General features: G+C 47.4%; 1 protein-coding gene across 6 annotated transcripts in view; it reads right to left on the bottom strand.

Annotated features, from left to right (window-relative positions):
- The window catches only part of GLIS3 (GLIS family zinc finger 3), a 183,390-nt gene that overhangs the window by 151,744 nt on the left and 12,097 nt on the right, over positions 1-19,549 (bottom strand). For 4 of the 6 annotated variants that reach the window (XM_081893937.1, XM_081893938.1, XM_081893934.1 and 1 more), the window contains one exon: positions 14,652-15,126. The exons of the other annotated variants lie outside the window; for them this stretch is intronic. In XM_081893937.1, the coding sequence (XP_081750063.1) occupies positions 14,652-15,030 (379 nt within the window). In that variant the 5' untranslated portion in view covers positions 15,031-15,126. The remainder of the gene's footprint in view (positions 1-14,651; positions 15,127-19,549) is intronic. 6 annotated transcript variants of the gene reach the window in all.

The raw sequence follows: 19,549 nt of genomic DNA, 5'->3' as shown, positions 1-19,549 counted from the left end.
TGGAGATGAGCATTATTAACATCTGCTAATTGCTGGAGATCAAAATGGTGATGAAGTACCAGCTACAGAGACTGGTTCAAAAATTGGGAACCTCGTTTTGTGGTGGGTTCAACGTATGAATTGACACTCAGCCACGTGTAATTGGCTCAAGAAACGACTGAGCTCAAAAGTAATCTAACACTGCTTCCTTTTTCTAAAACAAGAATTGCCACCACTAATTCACTTCTACATAATACTTAAACTCCCCCACAGCACTAAAACAACTTATTCTTATTGTAGTGTGTGTGAAAAAGGAAATAATTTCCTAGAGGAAATTACAAATGAGCACATATTTTTGGAGCACTTTTATGGCATGTTTGTGCCATTATTATACATGGTGTGCTTCATTGACAGCATATGCTATGCACTTAAGAAGCATGCAGAATTGTGGCAATTCTTAACACCATTTCCAATTTCAATAGGAGAACAGCCATCCACATTTACACATTCCTGAATGAAGAGGGAGGTAACTCATCCTGTGTACTGTTTGCATGTCTTCTTGATATATTCCCTTCACTCTATTATGTTCATCACTATAAACTCTTTGCTTAGTTACTGTTTGTTAGTCTACTTTTGTTATGATTGGTTCATTCTAGAATTCTATAAAGGGTTTGCTCCTTTAATTACACTATGGGTAGTTGGAGGGTATGTGACCCCTAAGCCAAGGAGATAAGTAACAACCTTTAGAAGATATCTGAAGGCAGCCCAGTATAGGGAAGTTTTAAAAATGTTCATTTTTTTATTAAGTTTTTATTTATGTTGGAAGCTGCACAGAGTGGCAGGGGCAATTCAGTCAGATGGGCAGGCCAAAAATAGTAAAATCATCATCATCATGGAAAAGAAGGTCCCAATTTTCATCAGAAAAATGTTGGGAGGGTATGCCTTTGCCTGCTGGGGAAGTGGTTAACTGGGTTAAAAGTCAAGAAACAGCAAAGAAGAATGAACAGTTGAAGCAACTCAACCAGACAACAGCTATGCCTGAATAAAGGTAAAGGGACCCCTGACCATTAGGTCCAGTCGTGGCCGACTCTGGGGTTGCGGCGCTCATCTCGCTTTACTGGCCGAGGAAGCCGGCATACAGCTTCTGGGTCATGTGGCCAGCATGACTAAGCCACTTGTGGCGAACCAGAGCAGTGCACGGAAACGCCGTTTACCTTCCCGCCGGAGCGGTACCTATTTATCTACCTGCACTTTGACGTGCTTTTAAAATGCTAGGCTGGCAGGAGCAGAGACCGAGCAATGGGTGCTCACCCCATTGCGGGGATTTGAACCACCAACCTTCTGATCGGCAAGTCCTAGGCTCTGTGGTTTAACCCACAGCGCCACCCGCGTCCCACATGCCTGAATAACGTAAAGCAATAAAATCTCCCAAACAAAAAGCAAACAAACAAACATGAAATGTAGGATGGTTTAAGACAATGGCCATTTCCTCCTCTCTATCCAGTCACAAGCCAGATAGTTTAACATAATTTATAAACATTTTCAAATGTTTCTTTGGAAGAAAGCCAACTATTCTTCATACTTTGTACTTAAAATAAATAATTTCACAGAATGTGTGGAAGTTGCCAAGAGCAGCAAAGGTTCACAAAAATTACAGGAGAACATCCCAGATTGCACCATCCCCTAATTAATATGTTCATCTTTTGCAAGGATGGAAGATACACCCCTACTATAGAAGCTGAATGACCAGTGGCTGCAATCATGTTCAGTCCAGGAGGGAAACGCAGCCAGAAAAACAATGCAAAAATGGTAGGCATTCCCATAATGCCCCTGGAAATGATGCTGTCACGGCCACCCAGGTCTGGTCCCAGCTCACAAGAGACCTCACTCCGTTGCAGCTTATTTACAGGAAAAGTTTATTGAAGATTTCTGCTTCTCATACAGTTCAGCATTGTGGCCGTACGTCTGCCACGTTAGACCGCTGAAGTCCCCTCTGACTCCTCCCCTCTTCCGCACCAACTTAATAGCCTGGCTCTAGACCACCTCTTCCTCTCCTTTCTTTTCCGCAGGGTCTTCCTGCCCCCCTGGGTTCCCTCTCTCCGTGACTCGCCTGAGGCTGAATCCTCTGCCGCCTCTTCCCCCCTCTTTCTGGCTTTAGGGCCGGGCTCCTCCCCTGAGCTCTCTCCACTTCCGCGCGCCTCTACGTTTGAACTTGGCGCGCGTACGTTGCTGCTGACCTTTCTTTCGACCGCTACACCACCCCCTGCTCTGCTCTCCACCCTTTCCGGCTGAACACCCTGCTCCAACCCCCTCTCTCTGTTCTCTCCTAATCCTGCTCCCTCCGAGAGGCTGACGACTCCACCCCCTTTACTCCGTTCCGGCTGAGACGTCTCTTGCTTCCTCTGTCTTCCACTGGGCTCCTCTCCGCTTCTCCCTTCTCCTCCCCTTTGCTTGATTAAGGTAACCCCCTTTTGAGAATCCTCTGACTCGCTGCTCAGACTCGTGGATTCCCTCAGAATTCCGTCATCTTCTTCCTCATCCTTCTGCCCCTCCTCCCACTCGCTCTCCGTCTCCTCTGTCATCTCCTCCTCTCTCCCAGAAACCCTGACATCCATCCCCCCCTCGAAGCCCCCCCTTCCCCCCTCCCGCTCGCCGGGGACCGGTTGTGGAAACTGCGGCTCTTCGGGGGTAGGCTCAGGATACAGGTCGTCTACGTCAATGTTCTCTGCTGGCAGTTCTGTGTAAGTGTATTCGAAGTCGGGTTCTTCCCCCAAATGCTTCTCAGTCTCTGCTTCCATCGCTACTTCCTCCGGTGCTGCCCGCCAAGGACCTATCAGCCACCTCTTACGCCATTCCTCCTCTGGCTGCTCCTCCCACCAATAAGGGGTTTCCGTGTCCACCCCCGAGCACGATCCCCTGGGCGGGCTTGATTCTGGTGTTCTTTCCTCGGGGGAAGAGAAACCCCTGAACGTGCTATCTGACAATGTGGGTGTGAAAAGCCAGTCATCAAAGTACTCAGCTGGCATGGGTCTATGTGGGAAAAGTGCATGGAACTCTTCTTTCAAAAGGGGTTCGTCTAACTCGTAGCCTGGCACCCAACTATTAGCAGCGGCTGGTGTGCCCTCCCTGGCGAGAAAATATTCAACTCCCTCCTCCCCCCATCTCGAGTCCAGTATCTCTGTGACCTCGTTAAGAGTTTCTGGTCTTGGCGATTCCCCCCTCTCAGGCGCCCTCCTACGTGGCTCTGGGGGTGCTCCTGACTCTTGAAACCTGTGTGGGGTTTTGTAGGGAGTGAGCACCGACCTATGAAAGACCGGGTGCACCCTGGAACCTTCCGGAAGGGCTAGACGAAAAGCCACCGGATTGATCTTAGCCTCAACTTGATATGGCCCTAGCTGCCTGTGTCCTAACTTCTTCTTGGCCAACGACCTGGCCGGCATCGCGTGGGCTGCTAACCACACCCAGTCCCCAACCTGGATGTCCTCTCCCGCCCTCCTGTGCTTATCGGCCTGCACCTTATACGCCTGTTTTGCCAGCTCCAAATGTCTCCGCAGCTCCTCGTGCACCTCTTGCAACTCCGCTGCAAACTGGTCGGCATCTTGAGGCCCCCCCCCTCCTGGTGCCGCAAATCTCGGGAAGGTTCTGGGATGACGGCCATTGTTCGCGAAGAAAGGCGTCACCCCGGTGGAAGCGTGTTTCGTGTTGTTGTAGGCGAATTCAGCCATCGGCAGATAGTCCACCCACGCCGCAGGTCGCTGGTTGGCGTAGCACCGCAGGTACTGCTGCATGATCGCGTTGACCCTCTCCGCTTGACCGTTGGTTTGTGGATGCCTCGCCGATGTCAGGTTGATTTTGACGTGCAAGATGCCCAGAAGCTTTCGCCAGAAAGTGGAAACAAACTGGCGCCCCCTGTCGGACAAGACGGACTGCGGAAGTCCATGCACTCTGAAGACGTGATCGATGAAGAGCTTTGCGGTCTGTTCTGCCGTCGCCACCTTGGCACAAGGGATGAAGTGCGCCATCTTGGTGAACAAGTCCACCACCACTAACACCGCCGTCTTACCTCTGGAGCTGGGCAGGTCTGTAACAAAGTCCAACGCTACCCTCTCCCATGGTTGCTGCGGTGTCTCCAGCGGTTCTAGCAATCCCGCCTGCTTCTGGTGCACTGGTTTGGACCTCTGGCAGATATCACACCTGGCGACGTAGTCCGCCACCTCTCCTCTCATCTGGGGCCACCAAAAGTCTCTAGCCACCAACTCCATCGTCTTTTCTTTGCCGAAATGGCCTGCACTAGGGGCGTCATGCAACTGTTGCAGAACCTTGGCTCGAAGATCGTCGGTGGGCACGTAAAGGGCACCCTTACGAGTCAAAAGTCCATCTTGTAATTGAAACTCATCGTTGTGTCGCGACCCTCCGCGTAGCTCCTCCATCTTAGACTGTGCAAACTGATCCCTTTGCAACGCGCGTCGCACCGCGTCCAGGTCGACTGCGATGGTAGCGCACGTCCACGCCTGCGGTGCGAAAATGTGCTTTGCTGCGATTGGAGCTGCTTCTTCCAAGTATTGCGGCTTTCGGGACAGCGCGTCTGCAATAACATTGGAGTCTCCTGGGATGTATTCTATTTTGAAGTCGAAGTCCGCAAAGAACTCCGCCCAGCGCATGTGTCGCTGGGTCTGCAACTTAGCCGTCCGCCAATACTCTAAGTTCTTGTGATCCGTGCGGACCTGCACCGTGTGCTTGGCTCCTATTAAGAAGTGTCGCCACGCTTTGAAAGCTGCATGAATGGCCAACAACTCCCTGTCCCATATGGTATAATTGCGCTCCGTCTTGCTGAGCTTCCGGGAGTAGAACGCACCCGGTCGCCAGTTGCCTTGTGAATCCTCTTGCAAAAGAACGGCCCCAACCGCTCTGTCTGACGCATCGGTCTCTACCCGCATGGGTCTGCCGGGATTCACGTGGAGCAGCTGCTCTTCGGAGGCGAAAAGACCCTTAAGCGTCCGGAAGGACCGCTCCGCTTGTTCGGTCCAGACGAACTTCTTCTTCTTGGAACTGAGGGTGTCAGTGATCGCCGCCGTCGCGTTCGCAAAACCTTTAATAAACTTGCGGTAAAAATTGGCAAAGCCGATGAACCTCTGGACCTCTTTCCGATTTCGAGGGCTTTTCCAGTCCAACAGCGCTTGAACCTTAGCCCTGTCCATGGCCAGTCCCTCGTCGGACAACTTGTAGCCAAGGAAATCAACCTCTCTGACATCAAACTGGCACTTTTCCAACTTGGCGTACAGCCTGTGTTCCTTCAGCCTCTGCAGGACCTCCCTCACGTCCTTATCGTGATCCTCCGGCGATTCCGAGAAAATCAGGATATCGTCGAGAAAGCAGACACACTTTTTGTAGAGGAGACCTGCTAGCACGTGGTGCATAAATGCTTGAAAAACGTGGCTGCCATTTTGGAGGCCGAAAGGCATGACTCTGTATTCGTATGTGCCCAGAGGGGTGAACATGGCGGTCTTCCACTCATCTCCTTTCCGGATGCGGATGAGATTGTAAGCTCCACGTAGGTCCAGCTTGGTGAAAATCTTGCCCCTCCTGACGGTCGCTAAAAGGTCGTCAATCTTGGGCATGGGGAAAGCTTTGGGCTTAGTCAAGCTGTTGATGAACCTGTAATCCACTATAAGCCTTTTTTGGGGCGTGTCCTTCTTCTTCACAAAGAAAACAGGGCTGCCTCCCGCTGCTTTAGATTCCTGGATGAAACCGCGCTTGAGGTTATGGTCTATGAACTCCCGAAGCTCTTGCATTTCGTCCTCCGACATGGAGTACAGCTTGGCAGCAGGCAATTGCGCCCCTGGCACTAAATCAATCGCGCAGTCGTAAGGTCTATGAGGCGGCAACTTGTCAGCTTCCTTCTCACAGAAAACCTCCAAGAATTCCTGGTACTTGTGAGGCACTGTTTGCACCATACCCAGATGCAATGGCTGCTCAGCTTCTCCTCCCTGATCGGTCTGAAAGCAATGCTGAGCACAATACGATGAACAAAAGTTGATCTGCCTCTGGTACCACGCAACCGCGGGACTGTGCCTCTCCAGCCAACTCATGCCTAACACGATGGGTGTGTCCGATAAGTGGGTGACATTGAAACTAATAAGCTCTCGATGGTTGCCAATCTGCATCATCATGGGAGGGGTTTGCTGCACCACTTGCCCCCCCAGCAACTTCCTGCCGTCCACCGTGACCACGTTCAGAGGCGTCGTTGCAGGCAGGAGCGCCATGTTGTGCTGCTTAACGAACTGCAGTCCCATGAAGTCGGCGTTGCTTCCCGAATCGATCGTTATTGGAACCTCGAGGAGTCTCCCATCAGGCAACTGGAGTGTTGCTGTGAGCAGAACTGCCGGTTTGGGAGGCAAAGGGTCCACGCTCTGCAGTGATGCTGGGGGCTTGTCTACAGATCCGCCTGGCTGAGCCCCAGTAGCTCTGCTTCCAGCCAGGCACTGTCGTTTCCCTGAAGCTGCTCCCCTGGTTGCACCTCTGCTGTTACAGTTGCCAGCGCTGCAGTGTGCTTCTGGAGCCTCTGGGGGCACTCTTTCGCCATATGGTGCGCACTGTCACAGATGTAACACTTCCTGGTTCCTCTAGGAGGCTTCGCTTTGGCTGCACCAGGGACAGGGCTCTGGGATGGCTTCTGAGCCCTAGCACCACCAATCTCCATTGGCTCCTCTCTGTCCTTCCCCATTGGCGAGGGGTGCGCACGGCTGAAGTCCCTGTGCACAAAAGGGAGAGTCCTTGCTTGCGCGCGCGCTTGGGGCCCGTCCTCCTCATGCCACGGACGCCCCTCATGTCGAATTCCAAGAGCTAAAGCCCGTTGCACCACGTCTTCTAGGGTCTGGGGTCTGTCCCCCCTAGCGATCTCATCCTTGATGGGGGGGCTCAATCCCTCCCAAAAAAGATCTCTGACCGGTCTACTGTCCTTTGGCCAATCTAAGGCGGTGAGCAATGCAAAAAATTTAGAGTGGTATTGGCGCACAGTCGCTTTCCCCTGCCTCAGCCCGTGCATTTGACGGCGCGCAATGTCCACATCCACAGAGGATTGAAAACAAGAATCCATCGCTTTGATGAACGCAGTTGAATCGCGACGGGCCGGTCCATCTTCGCGCCACAAATTGCGTAGCCAAGCCCTGGCCTCCCCATGCAGGTGCGAAACAATGAACCCCACTCTCTCCTCCTCATCTTTAAAATCGTGACGGAGTAAGTGCAGTGCATATACAACGTCCGCTCTGAAATTGGGATAGTCTTGCAAGTTGCCATTAAAATGCGGAACTAGGGCACCCCCCCTCCGTCCAAGCGCAATGCCCTCCGCTCTGGATCCTGGGGCCCCCGCCTTGTCCGCGCGCTCCCACCTTGCCTGCAAATCCTGGCACGTCTTCTCCAAGTCGTCATTCTTCTTCTGCGAAGCAATGACTGCCGATGTGAGAGCGGTAACCTGATTCCGCAATGCAACCAGCTGCTCCTCAGCGCTCATGGCTGCTCCCGTTCGTGAGCTTCGCAAAAAAAAAATTTTTGCTTTGCGAGAGGGGACTTACTGTCACGGCCACCCAGGTCTGGTCCCAGCTCACAAGAGACCTCACTCCGTTGCAGCTTATTTACAGGAAAAGTTTATTGAAGATTTCTGCTTCTCATACAGTTCAGCATTGTGGCCGTACGTCTGCCACGTTAGACCGCTGAAGTCCCCTCTGACTCCTCCCCTCTTCCGCACCAACTTAATAGCCTGGCTCTAGACCACCTCTTCCTCTCCTTTCTTTTCCGCAGGGTCTTCCTGCCCCCCTGGGTTCCCTCTCTCCGTGACTCGCCTGAGGCTGAATCCTCTGCCGCCTCTTCCCCCCTCTTTCTGGCTTTAGGGCCGGGCTCCTCCCCTGAGCTCTCTCCACTTCCGCGCGCCTCTACGTTTGAACTTGGCGCGCGTACGTTGCTGCTGACCTTTCTTTCGACCGCTACACCACCCCCTGCTCTGCTCTCCACCCTTTCCGGCTGAACACCCTGCTCCAACCCCCTCTCTCTGTTCTCTCCTAATCCTGCTCCCTCCGAGAGGCTGACGACTCCACCCCCTTTACTCCGTTCCGGCTGAGACGTCTCTTGCTTCCTCTGTCTTCCACTGGGCTCCTCTCCGCTTCTCCCTTCTCCTCCCCTTTGCTTGATTAAGGTAACCCCCTTTTGAGAATCCTCTGACTCGCTGCTCAGACTCGTGGATTCCCTCAGAATTCCGTCATCTTCTTCCTCATCCTTCTGCCCCTCCTCCCACTCGCTCTCCGTCTCCTCTGTCATCTCCTCCTCTCTCCCAGAAACCCTGACAGATGCCAATGTCAACTAAGCAAGAGCTGTGTTAAGTTGTGGGTGAACATATCAGACGACACAGCGAGTCTTCAAACAGCTCTTGTTTCTTCACAGGCCAGAACAGAACTGAACTGAAGGGTTCAGTCAGCCTGCTTATATAGAGCTCTAGTACAACGTAACTGTAACAATTTTCTAAAACTATCCAATCACTGAATGTCACTTTCGATCCCTTATTTGCATAGCTATCTACAGTATTCCCCCTACTGGCCCAGGGTGAGAACTTCAGTACATAACAAGCTGTATTGACAATGTACATAACAAGCTGTATTGAACAATGTTCACATGCTTTCCATGTACAGAGGCAGTCAATGAACTCGTGATGTTGGGGCACAACATACACACAATATGCACACAGATGTCACAGAGCATACAAACACAAACACATTATTATTGTTAATTACAGTGGTACCTCGGGTTACATACGCTTCAGGTTACATATGCTTCAGGTTACAGACTCCGCTAACCCAAAAATAGTGCTTCAGGTTAAGAACTTTGCTTCAGGATGAGAACAGAAATCGTCCTCCGGCGGCACGGCAGCAGCAGGAGGCCCATTAGCTAAAGTGGTGCTTCAGGTTAAAAACAGTTTCAGGTTAAGGACGGACCTCCGGAACGAATTAAGTACTTAACCTGAGGTACCACTGTATTAAATTTCTATATTGCCCATCATCTGACGATCACAGTGTGGTTTACAATACCAAAACACATAACATAGTAACAAACAAAAACAATAACCACCACCACCCCAATTTCAAAGGCCACAGATTGTTTAATTAGCCGAAAGCTTGGGAAAAGAGGAATGTATCTGCCTGGTGTCTCAAGATATGTAATAAAGACACCAGGTGAGTCTCACTGGGGAGAGCATTCTACAAACAAGGAGCCACTACAGAAAAGGCCCCAGGGCACAACCAGCAACACCAGGGGTGCAGCGTCCTGTTTTGCTGCTTGAGGCGAAGCAGGAAGTGGCGCCTCACTCTGCCATGCCACCCGCACCATTAATAATAATAATAATAATAAATTTTATTTATATCCCGCCCTCCCCAGCCGAAGCTGGGCTCAGGGCGGCTAACAACAATCAAATAATCAAACAGTCAAATAATCACACATTCTAAAAATATTTCATTATAAAAATTAATTAAAATCAAATTGATGGCAACCGATTAAGCAAAATTCTGTGCAGGTTGCCAGAGGAGGGAGTCAGGCTGTGGAACAACTCTGTCTTGCAGGCCCTGCGGAAAGATGTCAGGTCCCACAGGGCCCTAGTCTCTTGTGACAGAGCGTTCCACCAGATTGGAGCCGCAGCCGAGAAGGCCCTGGCTCTAGTTGAGGCCAGCCTAACCTCTCTGAGGCCTGGGACCTTGAGGATGTTATTATTTGCAGACCGTAGGTTTCCCTGTGGGGCATACCAGGAGAGGTGGTCCCGTAGGTACGAGGGTCCTAAGCCGTATAGGGCTTTAAAGGTTAAAACCAGCACCTTAAACCTGATCCTGTACTCCACCGGGAGCCAGTGCAGCTGGTATAGCACCGTATGAATGTGATCTCGCAGCGAAGACCCCATAAGGAGTCTTGCTGCGGCATTCTGCACCCTCGAGTTTCTGGGTCAGTCTCAAGGGCAGCCCCACGTAGAGCGAGTTACAATAATCCAGTCTGGAGGTGACCGTCGCATGGATCACAGTGTCTAGGTCAGGGCGAGAGAGATAAGGGGCCAACTGCCTCTGCCACTACGCCAACCACTGCCACTGGCACTACCAGCACCTCATTGCCTGCTGCACCACCTCAGCACCGATATAGGCTCCACTTGGGGGTATCACCTCAGGGGCTTCACTCTTCCTCATGGGTGTACTGGCCTGAGCAACAACCCCACAAGCACAAGTCTCTACAAGCAGGAGTTTGAATCCATCAAGGCTGCTCAAGACCACCATTTCAGAGCACAATACACCAAGGGCGGAAAGGAGAAATAGCAACAGCAACAAAGCCCACCCACACCGTTCCCCTGGGACACGGCCCTGCAGAGAGCACATAAATCATTTGCATTTGACCATTTTCTTGGTATATCTAGGCTTCCGTCCTACTACACCAGGTCCCAAGTGCCTCTCCCCACTTCTTATAGGGCAACAGTAAGATTCCCCCCACCCAGCTCTTGGTCCAGACAACGTGGGTCTGGGTAGCCTGTAACTTTTGTTTGATAGAGCCATTTTGCTCTTCTGCAATTACTGCATTTCAGTGATTCAAGCCACACAGTAATTTTAATCCTGCTCTGATGCTTGTAACAGTAAACATCCTTTGGCTTGAAAACAAATTGGGATTTGTTGATTTATGCTAACTCCCCCAAGTAACTAAAGTAATTAAGAGTGCAGGGTCACTTTTGTGATCTCCAATTCCACACACACCCTCTTTTTTAAATTATTTCAGTTTTGGTTCACTTTTGAATCCAAACCACAGATAGACAAGACAGCACCAGCACTGTTAGATGAAGCCAACTCTCTTCCACTAGGCCACACAAGGGAGAACTAGTAGTTTGTAAAGTATATAGGGATTTCATTTGCTTATTTATCTCATTTTGTAGTACATATAAAATACGAAATGATCAATTTAAACATTGAATGCTGTAACTTACAATAGTTTAGAAACAGAAGATAAAAGTTATCTCAAGTTGTTCTTGGTGTTTTTCCATATTTTACCTTTTTTGTTGTCCCAATTCATGATGGTTATAACAAGATCAATTTTTTTTACAATTTTTGGCACTGTGAAAACACTGTTTAAAGCATTTTACAGTGTTTAGTATAAAATGGATCCATTTTGGAACAATCTACTACTCTTCAGAGACGTTTGCAAGTGCCCTGGGGCCTTTTGGATATGTTTTCTAATTTTTCTAGGTGTCTGGATTCACGTTAAGAGTGAAGAAGGCAAGAGTTCATTGCTGAAATCAATGAACTTTTCAGAGTTACTCCTGGGGATTTGCAAGGATGGTCTGTGAAACAACGACTAGCCTCCTCTGAAGGATTTAGACTGGATGCACTCTATGAAAAGTTCTCTGAAGTAACCTATGCCAAAGGAACATTTTATAACAATAACATAAACACTTCAGTTTAAATGGAAATCAAGGGAAATAAATCCCAAGCACATTCTGACTGTGGTTTCAAAAAGTTTACACACACACACACACCAGGAATTTAGCCCAGAGACTATTATGTGCTAAATTCTGTTCTTTTGGCAAGAGGCACAAATACTGGAGGAATTCATCCAGACCTATTTCTATTGGCTTCAAGTGAATCCCTCAGCCAATTGCTCTAAGTCACCATTTGTGATCCCCTTGTGATTTCAACCTTGTTTTGTTTTTGAGTTTGGTTTAACCATTTCAATGCTTCTGGAATGCATGACGCTGAAAAGAAGGACCCTTGTGTGTTGAGCACAAACTTACGCATTTATCATTTAATCACTTCAGTGTAAAACATCGCCAATGGTTGAGCTTACTGAGCCACTGGAAACTGATTAAAGGCAGCAAGTGGGGAGTAAAACAAATGAAGATGGAATCCAGCTTTTTGTACAAGGAGTCCCATAGCATACTGATGAACTTCTTTTTCAGACCATGCCAAGTGACAGATGAAAAAACAATGGCCCTAAGGAGTAAAATAATAACTATGTGAAAGAGATTTCAAGTGTGGCTCAAGCTGCTTACTGATTAACATTTTTGCACACATAACACTGTTCACAGACCTATGCCACTATTCTTCACATTCAAAGGCTTTCTTGACAATTACACAAAAATCATCATAGCTGACTCACTGTTCTCACACAGCTTAGCAGTCTGAGAGCTATGAGTGATATGCAGTGTTAGTCATACTCAGAGTAGCCCCACTGGTTTCAGTTGGTTTACTCTGCATGTGAGTAATTTGGATTAGTCACCCCTTATACATGTTATTTCATAGTGAGGGAGGAAAGTTGTGTTATGAAGAGATTCTGAAACATGAGGACACATTTTAATAGATGTCATCGATAAAGGAATGTAAATTGTATGCACATTTTCCTTATATTATGTAGCCTTCTTTCCAGTCTTTCCCCATGAAGTAAGTTGTTGAAATTGTAACAATTCGTTGTGAAATTTGTTGTGAATGCATTAGCTCAATATATGCAAACCAAAAGTATGTTGACTGAAATTATAGTTTCAGCAATATTCAGAAACATTTTAATGCAGTCTTAGGCCTGCTGCAACAAACTTTCAGGAAAGCTATGCTGAAAGTACAAAAAAGAGGATTGTCTGAGGTCATGCCAAAACAATCACTGGCTAATATTTAGATATCATGCATTCCAGATACTGAACTTGGTCTACTTCTTCCAATATTCAAAACATACCCTCTGAGGATCAGATCATTAAATTATTCCTTGACATGCAAATCTTTGAAGAGAATATACATATGCGTTGATGGAGTAATGCATACCCTCCAACATTTCTCTGATGAAAATAGGAACATCCCATTCCATAATGATAACTTTAATATTTATAACCCACACATCTTGTTGGGTTGCCCCAGCCACTCTAGGCAGCTTCCAATATGTATAAAAACATAATAAAACATCAAACATTAAAAAACCTTCTCTATACAGAATTGCCTTCAGATGAGATGGCTCCATCCATTCCAACATTCCTCTTATGAAAATAGGGAATTCCTAAATAAAAGTGGGACATTTCAGGATCCAATCAGAAACTGGGACGACTTCTCTAAATCAAGGACGTCCCTGGAAAATAGGGGCACTTGGAGGGTCTGATAATGGCACTTAAGGGAATAGCTAAATCTATGTAGGGCTATATCCAGTATTAGTCATACACAAAGTAAAGGTAAAGGTAAAAGGACCCCTGGCCATTAGGTCCTGTCGTGACCGACTCTGGGGTTGTGGCGCTCATCTCGCTTTATTGGCCAAGGGAGCCAGCGTTTGTCCACAGACAAACCAGAGCAGCGCATGGAAACGCCGTTTACCTTCCCGCTGGAGTGGTACCTATTTATCTATTTGGACTTTGACATGCTTTTGAACTGCTAGGTTGGCAGGAGCAGGGACCGAGCAACAGGAGCTCACCCCATTGTGGGGATTCAAACCGCCGACCTTCTGATCGGGAAGTCCTAGACCCACAGCATCACCCGTGTCCCTAAAAAATAATAAGTGGTAATAAATAGGATGCCAGCCAACCTAGCCATGTGTCCTGTCCTACTCCACCACATCCCTCTCTCTGCCCATTTTTGGCTCTATATTGTGCAGCTGAGCTGGCATAGGTTTGCATGACAGAACAGTTTCTACTTATTTGCACAAGCACAGAACAGTGACTCCAGGCATTGTGACTGCTCAAAGCGATTGTTAAGGTTAATCCTATTTTACCCATCCAACACCATGTGAAAGGGCACACTGTTAAAATTAGGCTGGCGGAAAAAAGGGGTTGAGAAAGAGATGAGGTGGTGTGAGCAGGGGATGCGGGTGGTGCTGTGCGTTAAACCACAGAGCCTAGGACTTGCCGATCAGAAGGTCGGCGGTTCAAATCCCCATGACGGGGTGAGCTCCTGTTGTTCAGTCCCAGCTCCTACCAACCTAGCAGTTCGAAAGCACGTCAAAGTGCAAGTAGATAAATAGGCACCACTCCGGTGGGAAGGTAAACGGCGTTTCCGTGTGCTGTTCTGGTTCGCCAGAAGCGGCTTAGTCATGCTGGCCACATGACCCGGAAGCCGTACGCCGGCTCCCTTAGCCTGTAAAGCGAGATGAGCAACACAACCCCAGAGTCGGCCATGACTGGACCTAATAGTCAGGGGTCCCTTTAGCTTTATTATTATTTATTAGATTTATACTCCAAATGAGCCAAGGACAGCAAACATATCAATACTAATACAATTACAACTTCTTTAAAAAAAAAAAACAGTTTAAAACTCCTAAAAAGCAATCACTGATTGGTATCACCACTTCTGCCAGAGCAGTACTGCACATGGAAAATCAATTGCCCAAACCTGCAATTAGGTAAGTTGGAGAATAAGAAATGGATAATGGTGGTAAAAAGGAACAAAGAATGAAACACAAGTGGGACTACTTGCACAAACAAACCAGCAGAAAAGTAAGATACCAGAACTCAGATTTAAACAAGAACCCATTGGAATCTGTTGCCTCTTATATTAAATAAAAAACCTCTGTATTTTTGGAAGTCTCCTCACACTATAAAAGAACATGTCTGAAATATCATTTCCTGGCAATCATATTACGGAGAGTGTAAAAATATAAAAAAGGCACTACTATTACAAAAACACACACCCAAATCCTACCTTTAACTGTGCTTGTCATTAAACTGTTTCCATGCTCTTGCTGCTTTGGCTTCAAAAACTGTGGCGCAGGCGGGCCTGGAGGTTGTGGGGTATGGTAGAGGGCCTTCCCATTTGTAACCATTTGTCTCCTGGGACTTAAGTGAATATTGCTCTGGGTCACATTGCTCTGAGGAGCAACGCCTCCTCCAAGAGATGTCTTTAAATGGGAGTTTGTAGATAGGTTTCCCATAGCTGGGCTTGGGGTGCTACCACTGGACGAAGAGCAAGGAGTTCCTGCATGAACTCTGAGAGATGGGATCTGCTGTCCATTGACCACACCAGGCCTGCTGTGAGGAGTACTTGTTGTCCAATGGCTCATAGTGCATGATCTCACATTCATTGTCCAATGGTTGTACTCTTAAAGATACGCAGTACAGATCCTCAGGTGGCGAAGACATCAGTCGAGAGTCAGTGAGGTATCCATAGTGCATTAAGCCTGTTATAAGGGAGGGTGAGAGGACATAATAAAATAACATACACTGTAAGAAAATGCAAGCGACACAGAGAGCAACTCTGCTTAACTATGTGGGGAAGAGATATTGATTGCCTGAGCATCAAAGTAGAAGCAATCAGAGGAAAAGGCTTCTGGGGATAAGGATAAATGATTGCTGGGAACTATAATAAAGGGAAATGGTGCCCTTTCAAAAGCAGAAGTTAACAGTGAGGTCAGTTACCTTTGTACTAGTTAACCAGCCATGAAATGGAATGAGCACTGAGCAAGAAAGAAGAGTCGGCTGAGAATGGAGAGCCAATTGCTTCATTGAGAAGAGCTTCCCTAGCCTATTCCTCTATTTTTACTTTCTGCTCATTTAAGAGAGGAGCCAAAAAGCATGCACAGCAGTTAAAAGCACTGGGATGTGAAATATCAGTGTCTGGTTATGTTTTTAAGGGGGAGGAGCACAATAAAACAGCTAAGTGCAGAATACGTCACTCCACCAGCAAGGGGAGAATGTAAAGGACAAATGCAAATAAAGTAAAAATAAAATACTATATTTTTTCCTCTATAAGACGCACTTTTTCCCTCCTAAAAAGCAAGGGGAAATGTGTGCGCGTCTTATGGAGCGAGTGCAGGCTGCGCAGCTATCCCAGAAGCCAGAACAGCAAGAGGGATCGCTGCTTTCGCTGCGCAGTGATCCCTCTTGCTGTTCTGGCTTCTGGGATTCAGATTTTTTTCCCCTTGTTTTCCTCCTCCAAAAACTAGGTGCGTCTTATGGTCTGGTGTGTCTTATAGAGCGAAAAATACAGTATGTGGCATTCATTTCCAAAGTGCATACCTTAGCTAACACAAACTTGACTATGTTAATTTTACAATTAACAGAAAAAACAGCATCTCAACAGATTATTGTGCTTAGTAGATCAGGGATGAGTGATTCCCGCATCTATCCAATGTGTGTTATTTGGAGAGAGCAACTTGTGAGCAGAGGGTGCATTTGTAGAGGATAAATTAAGTAGTCAGCAAACAAATGGGAATTTTGTTCTCTAAGTATTTTCACATTTGTCAGCAGAAGTACATTTAACCGGCCTCTCCTGTCCTCACATTTTGGCTATGTTGGAGAACAACATGGAGTGTGTATGATTTAGTTGAAATGGAAGGAGGTAAAATGAGGCATGTGGTTTCGATTAAAAAGGCTGCATCCCTCCTTCTTCTGCTACTTCTTCTCCTTTGTGAGTGTATCTAGTGCAGTGTGGAATGCACAGTTTTTAAGTCAACTGACAGCTTCATTCCAGTTTTCTGTCCTTTTGGTGTCACCAGATGTCATTGGTGTCTGACTCCCATGCAGCAATTGGGGGGTTGTACATGAGCAACAAAGGGACGTGGGTCGCGCTGTGGGTTAAACCACAGAGCCTAGGACTCGCCGATCAGAAGGTTGGCAGTTCGAATCCCCACGACGGGGTGAGCTCCCGTTGCTCGGTCCCAGCTCCTGCCAACCTAGCAGTTCGAAAGCACATCAAAGTGCAAGTAGATAAATAGGTACCACTCCGGAGGGAAGGTAAACGGCGTTTCCGTGCTCTGCTCCGGTTCACCAGAAGCGACTTAGTCATGCTGGCCACATGACCCGGAAGCTGTACGCCAGCTCCCTCGGCCAATAAAGCGAGATGAGCGCTGCAACCCCAGAGTCGGTCATGACTGGACTGGTCAGGGGTCCTTTTACCTTTACATGAGCAACATCTGGAAGGCCACAACTTTTCCAGCCATCTTTTACACTGTCTGGACAAATCTCTCTATTTCGGTTTCTTATATTTCCAAGTTTATGTTTCCTTCGTCACAATTCTGCACCAGCTTCCAGGGGCGAAATTAAGTCCTCATGAAAATTCATCTGAATTTTAGTGCAAATTTATCTGAACATAACATTTCTGTATGCACCTTTCCCTGATATACACATTTTGGCGCACACCTTCCCCTAATATGATGCATTTTATTTTTTTAATGAATATATGCATTTTTACTTTTACCTAACATGCACATTTTTTGTACACATTATTTGGCTGGAGTACAGCATCACAAAATCTAGAGAAGTGTGTGTTTCTAAGGATAGCTGTGTTTCAGTTTGGTATATTGGTTCAGAAAGCATGAGTTAGGTAGATTTGCTTTAAAATCTGAACCAATGTGGTGTAGTGGTTAAGAGAGGTAGTCTCATAATCTGGGGAACCGGGTTCGCGTCTCCACTCCTCCACATGCAGTTGCTGGGTGACCTTGGGCCAGTCACACTTCCTTGAAGTCTCTCAGCCCCACTCACCTCACAGAGTGTTTGTTGTGGGGGCGGGGGTGAAAGGAGAATGTTAGCCGCTTTGAGACGCCTAGTGATAAAGCAGGATATCAAATCCAAACTCTTCTTCTTCTTCTTCAATCAGAGTTTCTCCCCCATGTCAAATATGTACTAGGTAACTGAGGGAATATCATCTCCATAATCACCTGAGAGGTGTGGAGAAGACTTCTGAAGAAGAAGCTTTCATTTGGATAAAGGAAATGTGAATAAGTTAAAGTGTTGTGGATGTTCCAGGTGATAATTAGAATGATTTTCAAGGAATATGTGAAAATGTGTTCACCAATAATATTGTGAGGAAGCAGCTTTCCTTTCCTCACTGTAACTACCCAGGGATGGCCCACCCATGTGGCAAGGTGAGGCAACCGCCTCAGGTGGTAGGAGCTACAGAGGCAGCAAATCAGTCTCAAAGGAATGCTTATTCTCTGCTGAAAATAGGGATGTCCTAAGGTAAAGTGGGACATTCCAGGATCAAATCAGAAACCGACATTTGGAGGGTCTGCACCTGCCCAGCGTGCTTCAGAACAGGTCCCCTCCCACCTCCTACAACAGCCTTTGAGTCCCACTTCAATCATTGGATGATTTGCCCCCTCCCCCATGTGCAATGCTCTCCTGCAGCTGCTACGAATTCCCAAGTGAGGAGGCCAATAGTGGCAGCCATGGAGAGGCAACTGGGTGATCGCTTGCTGCTGCCGCTGCTCGAAACAAGCACTGGCTAATCCTCCTTCTTGAACCTGGCAGCAGCAGCACTTGTGAGGGAAATAGGGATATTCCGGGATCAAATCAGAAACCAGGTTAGCTTTCATAATTCTGGGACTGTCCCTGGAAAATCAGTACGCTTGGAGGGTATGTATATGTGAACATACAGTATATGGACATAACCCTTCCTCCCTCTCCCTTTCTCTCTCTCTCTCTCTCACACACACACACACACAAAAGCACACATATGCAACACTCAAATACTTTACTAATCTATATTAAATAGCCTAATCCTATCTATGTTAAAAGCAACAGCAAGATTCCTATTAACAACTTTGAGAAGTTGCAGATCCCAGCTCAATTTATATAACTCAGAAAGATAAATGCTAAATTGTTAGCTTCCATTGTTTAAGCTGCAGATTGCAGGAACATTTATTGATTACAAGCAATATCATTTGTTTTCATGCCTGGCTGCAACATAAATCACATTTTGCCATTCAACCAGGGACAGATGGGGCTGAATGTTCTTAGATTCCCAGGGTTTGTTTTATTAATGCAGAATGTACCTTGCCCTAACACAGGTGACTGGGTCTTGAGAAAAAGAACATGAAAACAAAGAGGAGTCATTCTCTTGGTGGAACCGTGTGCACTACAGCATTATAAATCTACAGTGAATCAAAACCATTCCTGTCTGTAGCTTTAAAATACATTATAAAAGTGCAAACATAATAAGCAGGAGATTACACACTGCACATTCATTAAGTTTTCTTCAGAAACAATGTACTTTGATTACCTGACAGAGGTATATTTATATGCAATGCAGTACGCAGAGGGTCTTATCTGGTCTACGTCAATGCATTCCTCATGGTTCTAAAAGGTCTTTTTTCTTCTTCTCAGTTGCTTCCTTTAAAATGCATGTTACACCAAGCCACTCTGCAGCAATAGGTTTTTGACAGGAAGGAAGGAAGGAAGGAAGGAAGGAAGGAAGGAAGGAAGGAAGGAAGGAAGGAAGGAAGGAAGGAAAGAAATGCTGCTTTCTGACATCATGCTAAAACATAGTTTAATGTGGTGTGAACAGGCCTATTGCGTGGGTGGCGCTGTGGGTTAAACCACAGAGCCTAGGGCTTGCCGATCAGAAGGTCGGCGGTTCAAATCCCCGTGATGGGGTAAGCTCCGGTTGCTCAGTCCCTGCTCCTGCCAACCTAGCAGTTTGAAAGCACGTCAAAGTGCAAGTAGATAAATAGGTACCACTCCAGCGGGAAGGTAAACGGCGTTTCCATGTGCTGCTCTGGTTCGCCAGAAGCAGCTTAGTCAGGCGGGCCACATGACCTGGAAGCTGTACGCCGGCTCCCTCGGCCAATAAAGCGAGATGAGCGCTGCAACCCCAGAGTCGTC

The sequence above is a fragment of the Podarcis melisellensis genome (genome assembly GCF_964234715.1).
Source record: "Podarcis melisellensis genome assembly, chromosome: 17".
NCBI classification, from domain to species: domain Eukaryota; kingdom Metazoa; phylum Chordata; class Lepidosauria; order Squamata; family Lacertidae; genus Podarcis; species Podarcis melisellensis.
This window is presented reverse-complemented; position numbering and strand designations above follow the sequence as displayed.